Here is a 12,166-nt window from a genome sequence, read left to right on the forward strand (position 1 = left end):
GAAACATTTCCAATGTATATTTTTACATGAAAAAGCAAGTGGCAGGATAGGATGCGTACTGTGACTCCACTTTGGCCCATGAAGAGCTGCGTTTGTGCACCTTCATGAGTGGCTTTATGTGAACTGTTCCCAAGGCTGCCCCGAGGAGCGGGAGTGGGGACTGGCAGCAGGATTAGAGAGGCCTTCTACCTCCTGCTTCTACACCTCGGCAGTTTGCAACTTTCAAAGAAAGGTCTTCAGTTTGAGATTCACTGTGGAATGTATTTGTTCACATTTGCATAGAACAAGATAGGGCGAGGGACTACCAAACTAGAGGGGAGGGAGGTGGCTGTCATTTTTTCCTTATTATTTCTAGGCCATTGAAACTTTTTACTACAATCTGCATGTTACTTTTATATTTTATTTATTTATTACTTTTATATTTTAAAAACCATATAAACTCATATTGGCTATTTAAAAAATTTATCTTCATTGTTGAAAGTATTACAGATGTTCCTTCCCCCCATTGACCCCTCCACCACACCCATTCCCTTGCATCCCCTCCCCCAGGCCATAGTGGCTTTATTTTAAATGATGATCCAAAACATTTTAACGACATTAATAATCTTTTTCATGTTAATGTGGAAAATGGTATTTCTACGGTTCATAGGTAAGAAAGAAACTTATTTACTGAGCTGATGCCCCACAGAAGGATCAGCTTCCATTCTCAGTCATCAGTCATCAGTGACACAGAAATGTCTGCAAAGGTATCTGTACTGAAAAGGGATTGACTCAGGTGTCCACCGCAGGTCTCGGTCACAGCACACCCTTCTTTTTGTAGGACTTATGAGCTCCTCCTGAACGGTGGCACCCCTTATGAAAAAGGTGTGGAAGTGGACCCTTCCGTCTCCAGAAGAGGTACAGCTCTCACGGGGCACCTCCCTTTCCTGCCTTAGAGATCAAGCAAACAGGAGGCATCTGAGAAGATAGCTATGTTCTAACACAAACAGGAAATTCACGTGTTTTTTTTAAAAAAATCTTTATTCTTCAGATTATTACAGATGTTCCCCATAGCTCCCCTCTACCCAGTTCCCACCCTACTCCAGGCCTTCCGTCCCCCCCCCCCACCGCCCCCCACTGACCTCGTCAAAGAGCTTAGTCCAATCTCTTCCTGCACCCCCCACAACCTCTTCCCCCCGAGAATTGTCAGTCTGCTCCCTTTCCATGCCCCTGATTCTGTTACATTCACCAGTCTGTTGTGTTCATCAGGTTTTTTATTCATTTGATTTTTAGGTTCACTTGTTGATAGATATATTTGTTGTCACTTTGTTGTTCATAATTTTTTATCTTTACCTTTTTCTTCTTCCTTTTCTTAGAGAATACCCTTCAGCCTTCAGTATTTCATTTAATACTGGTTTGGTGGTGATGAACTCCTTTAGCTTTTTCTTGTCTGTGAAGCTCTTTATCTGACCTTCAATTCTAAATGAGAGCTTTGCTGGGTAGAGTAATCTTGGTTGTAGGTTCTTGCTATTCATCACTTTGAATATTTCTTGCCACTCCCTTCTGGCCTGCAAAGTTTCTGTTGAGAAATCAGCTGACAGTCGTATGGGTACTCCCTTGTAGGTAATTAACTGTTTTTCTCTTGCTGCTTTTAATATTCTCTCTTTGTCTTTTGCTCCTGGCATTTTAATTATGATGTGTCTTGGTGTGGTCCTCTTTGGATTCCTTTTGTTTGGGGTTCTCTGCACTTCCTGGACTTGTAAGTCTATTTCTTTCACCAGGTAGGGGAAGTTTTCTGTCATTACTTTTTCAAATAGGTTTTCAATATCTTGCTCTCTCTCTTCTTCTGGCACCCGCATAATTCGGATGTTGGTACACTTGAAGTTGTCCCAGAGGCTCCTTACACTATCTTCATATTTTTGGATTCTTTTCTCTTTTTGCTCTTCTGATTGGTGTTTTTTGCTTCCTCATATATCAAAACATTGATTTGATTCTTGGGATCCTCTAGTCTCGTGGTCGGCAAACCGCAGCTTGCGAGCTACATGCGGCTCTTTGGCCCCTTGAGTGTGGCTCTTCCACAAAATACCATGTGCAGGGGCACGCGTACAATGCGATTGAAACTTCGTGGCCCATGCGCAGAAGTCGGTATTTTGTGGAAGAGCTGGTATTTTGTGGAAGAGCCACACTCAAGGGGCCAAAGAGCCGCATGTGGCTCGTGAGCCGTGGTTTGCTGAGCCGCAGTTTGCCAACCACTGCTCTAGTCTACTGTTGAATCCCTGTATATTATTCTTTATTTCAGTCAGTGTATGCTTAATTTCTGACTTGTCCTTTTCCATTTTTTTTTGGCATTCTAAGACCTTTTAAAGTCTTACTAAGTTCCTCGGAGGTTTCTAGAAGATTCTTGAGTAACCTTATAATGTGGTTTTTGAACTCGATATCCAGTAGTTTGCTTTCCTCCATTTCTTTCATTTGTGACATGTTTCTTTGTCTCCACATTATGGCTGCTTCCCTATGTTTGTTTCTATGTATTGGGTAGCTGCTAAGTCTCCTTGAGTTGATAGAGTGGCCTTGAGTGGTAGTTGTCCTATAAAGCCCAGTGGCTCAGCCTGCCCATTCACCTGAGGTGGACACTCTTGGTGCACCCCTTTGTGGGCTGTGTGCACAGTTTCGTTGTAGTTGAGCCTTGATTGCTGTTGGTATCACTGGGAGGAATTGACCTCCAGGCCAATTGGCTGTGGAACCAGCTGCGACTACAGTGGGAGAGCTGCTGTGCAGGAGACACCTATGGAGCAGGACTTCAGTGGGGCTTTGGTGCTCACTGAGTCTGCCCCTTGAGTGTGTTGCTTATGAATGTGAAGAGTTGTAATCTGGTATGGTCTCACACTGACCACTGGTACACTGGCTCTTGGGTCTCCAGGGAGGTGCAAAGTCAACCACTGCCTGGGGCCACCAGCAGGAGCTACAGAGAGACCTGCAGATTCCTCCGCCTTCTTTCCTTTTTTAAAAAAGATATATATATTTTATTGACTTTTTGCAGAGAGGAAGGGAGAGGGATAGAGAGTGAGAAACATCAATGAGAGAGAAACATTGATCAGCTGCCTCCTGCACACCCCCTACTGGGGATGTGCCCACAACCAAGGTACATGCCCCTGACGGGAATCAAACCCAGAACCCTTCAGTCCGCAGGCTGACGCTTTATCCACTGAGCCAAACGGGCTAGGGCAGATTCCTCCTCTTTCTATCAGGTTTGGAAGTGCCTAGATGAGGCCCAGCTGTGAAGCAAGGCAGGCTGCTGCTGGTGCTGGTTTTTTGGGCCTTTTATTGATAAGTTTGCAGCTCCCTGACCCAGCTGTAACTTGTTAAACAGAGTTTTTGCCCAAGAAAGGACAGTCCATTCATATGCAAAAGTAGCTATCACAGCTTGGGTGGAGTCGGGTCTCAGGGAATCACCAGGGTGGAGCAAACAGAAATGGCTGTCAGTCAGCCCTGCACCGAGGAGGTCCCAGCATAGGAACAATGACTGCTGCGAGCACCTCCATCTGGAAGAAAGCTGCCCTGAGGTCCTGCTCCGATGACAGACAGTCCAGTTTCTCCCTGTTTGTGTCTAGGTCCCCCAGAGCCTCACCTGGCACTGGAGCTCAGAGGAAGTGGGAGCTTGTAAATTCGGCTCATGGTGCCGGCCTTTTAAGAGGAGCAGCTGGGTTTCCAGCAGCCTGTGTGTCACTCCGCTCCAGTCCACACTGGTTTTTACAGTCCATAGTGCTTACGGCCTGTAGGGACTTCTTTCCCCAGCTCTGGGACCCTGGGCTGGGGGTCTGGTGTGGGGCTGGAATCCCTCACTATTCCAGGCGGCCTCTGCAGAGGCGCTCTCCCTCCTGATTAAAAAAGCAGCACACCCAGGTGCTGGACCAGCCTGATTTGTGCCTCCGCACCTCCTACCAGTCTCTTTACCTCGCTAGTTGTAGTACTTCCACTCAGCCAGCTTTCCTGTGGTTCTGGGTGATAGTTGTCCTGTATTTTAGCTGTAATTTTGATGTGGTTGTGGGAGGCAGCAAGTACAGGTGTTTACCTATGCCACCATCTTGGTTCTTTCCTGAGTGCTTATTTTCTTGCTAGCACACCTGAGACTCCACTTTGGGAAATGAGGAAGTGTGAGGAGCCTGCATTTGCTCCTTCTCATTGAACACTCGGCTAAATTCATAAACAGGCTAATCCAGAGATTGTCTATTGCTAGTCCAAGGGTGTAGACATGTGCAGTTGTGTTGTATATGTCAGATTGCCCTCCAGAAATATTGAGCACCTTCCAGTATGTTCCCTGGCCAGGCCATGCAGTAGGCAATGGGCATGGAGAGTCAGACAGGGGTGATCCTTGCCTCGTGCAGCTCTGAGCCTGACAGTGTTGGAACTTCACCTTGGCTCCTGAGACCTCCCCCTCCTTGTTTCACAGCTCAGGACACTGCTGTTGCCCCAGCAGTACCAGTCTCTCTTCTTAGAAGGGGAAGGTGTTTGAGGTCTGGGATGCACGTGGGTTGACATGCTTTTTTAAAAAAAATATATATATATTTATTGATTTGAGAGAGGGAGAGAGAGATAGAAACATCAATGATGAGAGAAATTCATTGATCAGCTGCTTCCTGCACATCCCCTACTGGGGGTCGAGCCCGTAACCCAGACATGTGCCCTGACTGGGAATCAAACCGTGACCTCCTGGTTCATAGGTCTAAATTCAATCACTGAGCCATGCTGGCCGGGCTAGATATGCTTTTTTGTTGTTGTTAATTCTCACCTGAGGACATTTTTCCATTGATTTTTAGGGAGAGCGGCAGAGAGAGGGAAAGACAGAAAGAAACATTGATGTGAGAGAGCCACATCAATTGGTTGCCTTCTGCATGAGCCCCGACTAGGGCCCAGACTGGGGAGGAGGCTGCAACAAGGTACATGCCCTTGACCGGAATCGAACCTGGGACCCTTTGGTCCGCAGGCCAATGCTCTTTCCACTGAGCCAAACTGGCTAGGGCAACATGCTTTTTATTTTAAAAATTAAATTTATTGGGATGACATTGGTTAATAAATCACATAGATTTCACGTGTAGATTTCTATGGCACAAGATCTGTACATTGCACTGTGTACTCACCACCCAAAGTCAAATCATCTTCCATCACCATGTATTAGGCCTCCTTCACCCCCACACCTTCCCTCTGGCAACCACCACACTGCTATTTGTGTCCACGAGTTTCAGTTTTATATCCTGCATATGAGTAAAATCATATAGTTCTTAGCTTTTTCTGCCTGACTTACTTCACATAGCATAATACAGTATTCTCAAGGTCCATCCATGTTATCACAAATGGCAGTACAGTGGGGCCTTGACTTACGAGTTTAATTCGTTCTGTGACGGAGCTCGTAACTCAAATTACTCGTATGTCAAATCAGTTGTGAACGAGTGAGACACGTGATGCTGGGCTGATGTTGTGGCGTTCACTGTGACATTCACTGTGCCAACTAGCAGTGGGGTATCTGAAGCTGGCTCGTAACCCGAATTTTAGCTCGCAACTCAAAGCAAAAAATTGGCTGAGAGACGGCTCGTATCTTGAAAAACTCGTTAGTCGGGACACTCATAAGTCAAGGCCCCACTGTATTTTGTATTTTCTTATGACTGAGTAGTAAGTATTCCATTGTGTATATGTACCATATCTTTTTTTTTTTAAATACAGTGGGGCCTTGACTTACGAGTTTAATTCGTTCTGAGACTGAGCTTGTTAAGGAGCTCGTTAACTCAAATTACTCTATCAACTCAATGCAAAAAATCGGCCGAGAGACAGCTGGTATCTCAAAAAACTCGTTAGTCGGGACACTCATAAGTCAAGGCCCCACTGTATATATTTATTGATTTCAGAGAGGAAGGGAGAGGGAGAGATAAAAACGTCAATGATGAGAGAGAATCATTGATCAGCTGCCTCCTGCATGCCCCCCCCATGGGGATGGAGCCCCCAACCCGGGCTTCTGCCCTGACCGGGAATCAAACTGTGACCTCCTGGTTCATAGGTTGATACTCAACCACTGAGCAACACTGGCTGGGTTGTACCACATCTTTTTTTCCCCAATATATTTTTTTATTGATTTCAGAGAGGAAGGGAGAGAGATAGAGATAGAAACATCAACGATGAGAGAGAATCATTGATCGGCTGTCTCTTGCATGCCCTCAACTGGGGATCAAGCCCATAACCTGGGCATGTGCTGTGACAGGGAATTGAATCGTGACCTCCAGGTTCATAGGTCGATGCTCAACCACTGAGCCATGCTGACTGGGTGTGTACAATTTCTTTATCCAGTCCTTTATGCAGTACACTTGGGTTGTCTCCATGTCTCAGCCACTGGGAATACAGCTGCAATGAACTTAGGAGTGCATATATCTTTGTGAATATATGTTTTTGAGTTTTTCAGGTATATAGACCCAGGAGAGGTATTGCTGGGTCATATGGTAGCTCTATTCTTAAGTTTTTGAGGAATTGCCAGACTGTTTTTCATAGTGGTTCTACCAGTCTACATTCTCATCAACAGTGAATGAGGGTTCCCTTTTCTCCTCAACCTCCCCAACACTTATTACTTGTCTTGTTGATAATGACCATTCTGACAGGTGAGAGGTGGTATCTCATTGTGGTTTTGATTTGCATTTCCTTAATTGCTAGTGAGGTTGAACATCTCTTCATATAGCTGTTGGCCATTTGTATGTCTTCTTGGGAGAGGCGTCTGTTCAGGTCCTCTGCCCATTTTTTAATTGGATTGTTTGTTTGGTGTTGAATTTCATGAGTTCTTTGTATGTTTTTATTTATTTCTTCTTTAGCCCGGTCATTTTTTAGTAGTATGTTGTTTAATCTCCACATAGTTGTGAGTTTCTTTACTTACTTTTTCCAGCTGATTTCTAATTTTAAGGCATTGTGGTCAGAGAATATAATTTCAATCTTGAATTTGTTGAGGCTAGTTTTGTGACCCAACATACTGTCTATCCTTGAGAATGCTCCATGTGCACTGGAGAAGAATGTAAAGTCTGATGTTCTGGGATGAAAAGCTCTATAAATGTCAATTATGTCTATTTGGTCTAGTGTGTCATTAAAGATTCATGTTTCTTTATTGATTTTCTATTTGAATGATATATCCAGAGCTGCGAATGGAGTATTAAGGTCCTCAACTTATGATTGTGTTTTGATTTCTTTCTCCCTTTAGTTCTAATTATAGTTGCTTTATATATTTCATTGCTCCCTGATCAGGTGCATATATATTAAGAAGTATTATGTTCTCTTGATGTAGTGTCCCCTTTATCATTATAAAGTGTCCATCTTTGTCTCTTGTTATCTTGAATTCTATTTTGTCAGATAAAGTATGGCTATACCTGCTTTTCTGTGGGTGTTTTTTGCTTGGAGAATCATTTTGCACCCTTTTACTTTGAATCTACCTTTGTCTTTGCAGCTTAGATGTGTCTTTTGTAGGCAGCATATGGTTGGTTTTTGTTTTTTGATCCACTCTACTACTCTGTACCTCTTTATTGGTGAATTCAGATAATTTACATCCTATATAATAAAAGCATAGTATGCAAATTGTCCCCTTGACCAGGAGGTTGTCCGGGAGTTCGACTGGGGGGCAGGGCCGACCGGGGGAAGGGAGAGAGGCCCTGGCTGGTGGCAGTGGCAGGCGGCTGGGGGAAGGGAGGGAGTACCTGGCTGGCAGCCGGCAGCCACTAGGGACCCTACCAGTGCAGGAATTTCGTGTACTGGGCCTCTAGTTTAGTATAATTATTGATGTAAGAGGATTTCCTATAGTCATTTTATCTTTTGTTTTCTTGTAGCTCTGTTCCTTCAGTAGTTCTTTTCCTTTGTGTGTTTCTGTCTCTTGTTTTGTTTGGTGGTATTCTACACTTCTTTCTTCTGCTTTCTCTTTTTTAAGCTATGTGTCTTAATTTTGGGGGTTTTGTGTGTGGTTACCATCAGGTTTATGAAAAATAAAGTTGCATATGTACTGTAGTTTTTTTCTCTTTTGAGTGCATCTAATCTCCATCCTCCTTTGCCAGTTCAGACCTTCACTCCTCTCCTCTTTTATGTTTTTGTTATAACAAATTATTCCTATTTATGCTGTAAGTTGTTTGGTGATCATACTCATAGTGTTGTGACCTTATGCTCTTTGTTTTAAGTAGAATAATTCCCTTGAGTATTTCTTGCAGTGGTGATTTTCTGGTGATAAATTCCCTCAGCTTCTGTATATCTGGGGACATCTTTGTTTCTCCTTCATATTTAAAGGATAACTTTGCTGGATATATTATTCTTTTGCTGAGAATTTCTCTCTTTCAGTCATTTGAATATTTGGTTCCACTTTCTTCTTGCCTGTAGAGTTTTTGTGAGAAGTCCAATGATATTCTGAAGGGTTTTCTTTTGCAGATAACTTTCTTCTTTTCCCTGGCTGCTTTGAGAAATTTTTTATTTTTTGTCATTCACTTTTTACAATTTTAATATAATGTGACTTGGAGAGGGCCTCTTTGGACTGAGGTAACTAGGTGTTCTGTTTGCTTATTAGATTTGAGGATCTAGTTCTTTCCATAGGTGTGGGAAGTTCTTATCCATTGTTTGTTTAAATAGGCTCTCTGTTTCCTTATCCCTCTCTTCTTCTGGTATGCCTATTATTCTTATACTAGAGGCCCGGTGAATGAATTCGTGCACCACTGGGGTCCCTCAGCCTGGCCTGTGGGATTGGGCTGAAACTGGCTCTCTGACATCCTCCAAGGGGTCCTGGATTTTGAGAGGGTGCAGGCCAGGCTGAGGGACCCCACTGGTGCACAATTGGGGCTGGGGAGGGACGTGGGAGGTTGGACAGCCAGGGAGGGACCGAGGGAGGGCTCCAGGGAGTGTCCGGCCCATCTCGCTCAGTCCGGATTGGCTGGACCCCAGCAGCAAGCTCACCTACTGGTTGGAGCATTTTCCCTCTGGTGGTCAGTGCATGTCATAGTGAGCAGTTGAGCAGCCTTAGCATATCATTAGCATAGTACGCTTTGATTGGTTGAACGGCCGACCGGACACTTAGCATATTTGGCTTTTATTATGTAGGATTGCTTTTTCTGATGGAGTCAGTTCTTATAGAGCTCTTTCATTTTTTTTAATGCTCGGGTCTCTCTCTTCTTCCCTATACATCATTTCTAGATTCCTATATAGTGGGGCCTTGACTTACAAGTGTCCCGACTAACGAGTTTTTTGAGATACCAACTGTCTCTCGGCTGATTTTTTGCATTGAGTTGACAGAGTAATTTGAGTTAACGAGCTCCTTAACGAGCTCCTTAATGAGCTCGGTCTCGGAACGAATTAAACTCGTAAATCAAGGCCCCACTGTATTGATATCACTAATTCTTTTCTCCATCTGGTCAGTTCTGTTTCCTATATTCAGTAGTTTACTCCTAATCTCCTTAATTGCATGCTTCATTTCCAGGATTTCTGATTGGTTCTTTTTTTAACGCTTTAGATTCTTTGGTACAGTACTCATTTTGTTCATTAATTTGTTTTTTGAGTGTATTAGATTGCCTGTCTATATTTTCTCACATCTTGTTGAGTATTTCAGAACTGCAATCTTGAATTCTCTGTCATTTATATATTTCCATGTGTTCCAGCTTGCTTTATGGAGATTTTTCATTTTTTTCTGGGCTTCCTTGTTTCCATGGTTATTCATGGTATTTGCTGGTCCCCTTTGTCTAGGCATCTATGTATTATATGGGCCCTTCTCTAGCATCTTTCTTTGAACAGGTCTTTCTACTGTTTTCTAGTAGGTGATGCTGAATCACAAGATTTTTAGCTCTGTGACGTCCCAGAGCTGCCCTCCATAGCTCCGATGAGACATTACAGCTGTGCTGCTTGGGGGTGGGCTTTGTTTTGCCCTCACCATAATGGTGACCCCGGACCTCCATGGTGCCCCCCCCTCCAAATAGGGATCAATCACTGGAGGAAACAGGGACTCTGCTGCAATATCTCTCAGTTTACAGATAATGTGCTCCTTGACCTGACACCAAGGGCAATGGGAAGTGAGTTTTGGGAGTCCAAGGGGGTGATGGGCCTCTGTGGCTCCATCTTTGCCTGGAACACTAACTGTCCAACAGCAGATAGTTACGACAGAACCCAGGCACTGTGTCCTAACTCCAGCCTCTCAGCTGGCTCAGCTGCTGTTCGCGCCACTTGCCCTGCTGGAGAGCCACCGAGACTCTGTTGTTCCTGGCCCATGGAAATACCTGCTTCCTCCTCTCTCTGGGGCTGAGCTAGCAGCCAGCTCCCAGCTGCAGGGCTGCATCTGTGGCCGTGTGAGCTCTCCTCCTTTCTTGCCTCCCCGTTTGCTCCTGGTTGCCCACCTTTAAATGATTCAATGCATGGGTCTCTCAGGCATGCTTCTATATTGAGCATGGAATCCTTTGTTGAGTTATATAGTTGATAAACTTGTTAACACGTTTCAGGGGGAGAGGCCAAGGGGATCCTCATGCTGCCATTCCTCTAATGTCACTCCCCAGGCATGCTTTTTAAACTCCTCTTTTTTTCGTTGTAATTCAGCCACAACAATGCCGCTGTCAGGGGCAGGCACTGGTGGTGAAAAGACTTTGTTGTATTATAGCAAAATACCATGCTTTTAAATGAAAATGAAAATGAAAATACTTTGTTGTGTTATACGCACTGTCCCAAGCACTTAAAGTTGTAACATTTATTAATTTTTTAAGCACAAGGGAGTGTTTTCCATCAGATGATGATGATGAGGAGGCAGCCACAGCTTCTAGTAAAACTGAGGTCTTTGAACAGAAGATCAAGAGACCTACTAAGGTTGGTATGCCTTCTGCAGTTTCTGTTTGGGAGCTTGGGTCACTCAACATGTGTAGACCTTCTCTGCTCTCAGCTTCCCTCCTGCTTGGTCATCTTTTGTTGGTTAATGTCAGCTCACTAGGGCCCAGTGCACGAATTTGTGCACTTTGAAAGGAACTGTGGGCCGTGAGGCTGTGGTGGGCACAGGGGCGGGTCTCGGCCCATCCTCCACGCCCCTGCCTGGCTCCTCCCTCCGTGGCCCCTGGTCCCCTGTCTGCCAGCAGCTCCGCTCCTGCCGCTGCTGCTCCCACACACTGACAGCGCCGGCCTGGCTTGCACTCGCTGATGGCGCAGAGCGATAGGGGCCGGCGCTGGGCACCAGCAGTGGGTGTGAGCAGTGGCTCTGGTGCCAGCTGCGAGTGCAAGTGGGCCGTTGTCAGCAGCAGGCGCGAGCAGTGGCTGCTGGCCCTCATTGCCCCTCAGGAGCAGGGGGAGGTGGAGAAGCCCTGAGGGATGATTGGGGCCAGCAGCCACTGCTCGTACCTGCTGACAGTGCTGAGTGATTGGGGCTGGCGCCAGGCTCCTGCAGCGGATGTGAGTAGTGGCTCAGGTGCCAGTAGCAGGTGCAAGTGCCCACTGGAACTGCAGTGTGCGGGAGCAAAGAATTTTCAATAACCACCAGAGGCTCGCCCCGATGACAGCAACCAGCACCCTGCCTTGGTCTGCCGCCCCCGCTCACCTGCTTCACCATCTGCTGCGGCCAATGCCCGCCATGTTCCATGCTCTGCTGCCTGCTGCCAATGCCCGCCATGTTCTGCATGCGCCCCCTAGTGGTCAGCGCACATCATAGCGACCGGTTGTTTGGTTGTTCTGCCGTTTGGTCTATTTTCATATTAGGGTTTTATATATATAGAGTAACTTGTTTGCCAAAGATCAGGGAAATGGAATAACAAGTTCAGATTAGATGACTCTTCTACTTACTAGTTAGCACAAAGGCCAGATTTGGTCAAAAATAGAGTAGAGAACTTCTATTAAGTGGACTTACTGACCCATGAGTCTATCTAAAGAGAACTTTTTAAAATGTTAAGTTTGTTGAGGTATAATTTAGTTTACTCCTTTTAGTTTACAGTTCTTTGAGTTTTAACAAATATATACAGTCATGTAACTATCAGTACAGTCACGGTAGAGAATGTGTCCATCACTCTAAAGAGTCTCCTCTGCGGCTTTGTCTTTGTCCTCAGTGCCCAGCCCCAGCCCCAGCCCCAGGCAGCCACCCCTCTGTTTTCCTTCCCAGCAGCTTTGCCTTTCCCTGTACTGTACATCGGATCCTATAGTATGCAGGCTTGTGAGTCTGGTTTTCACTCAGCACGGT

At 45.3% G+C, this 12,166-nt stretch overlaps 1 protein-coding gene across 3 annotated transcripts in view; it reads left to right on the forward strand.

Annotated features, from left to right (window-relative positions):
• Positions 1 to 12,166, forward strand: part of NPHP1 (nephrocystin 1) — a 97,903-nt gene that overhangs the window by 62,162 nt on the left and 23,575 nt on the right. For all 3 annotated transcript variants that reach the window (XM_059659102.1, XM_059659103.1, XM_059659101.1), the window contains exons 15-16: positions 821 to 897; positions 10,716 to 10,815. In XM_059659102.1, coding sequence (XP_059515085.1) covers positions 821 to 897; positions 10,716 to 10,815 — 177 coding nt within the window. The remainder of the gene's footprint in view (positions 1 to 820; positions 898 to 10,715; positions 10,816 to 12,166) is intronic.

This window comes from Myotis daubentonii, chromosome 12, assembly GCF_963259705.1.
Source record: "Myotis daubentonii chromosome 12, mMyoDau2.1, whole genome shotgun sequence".
In the NCBI taxonomy this organism is placed as follows: Eukaryota; Metazoa; Chordata; class Mammalia; order Chiroptera; family Vespertilionidae; genus Myotis; species Myotis daubentonii.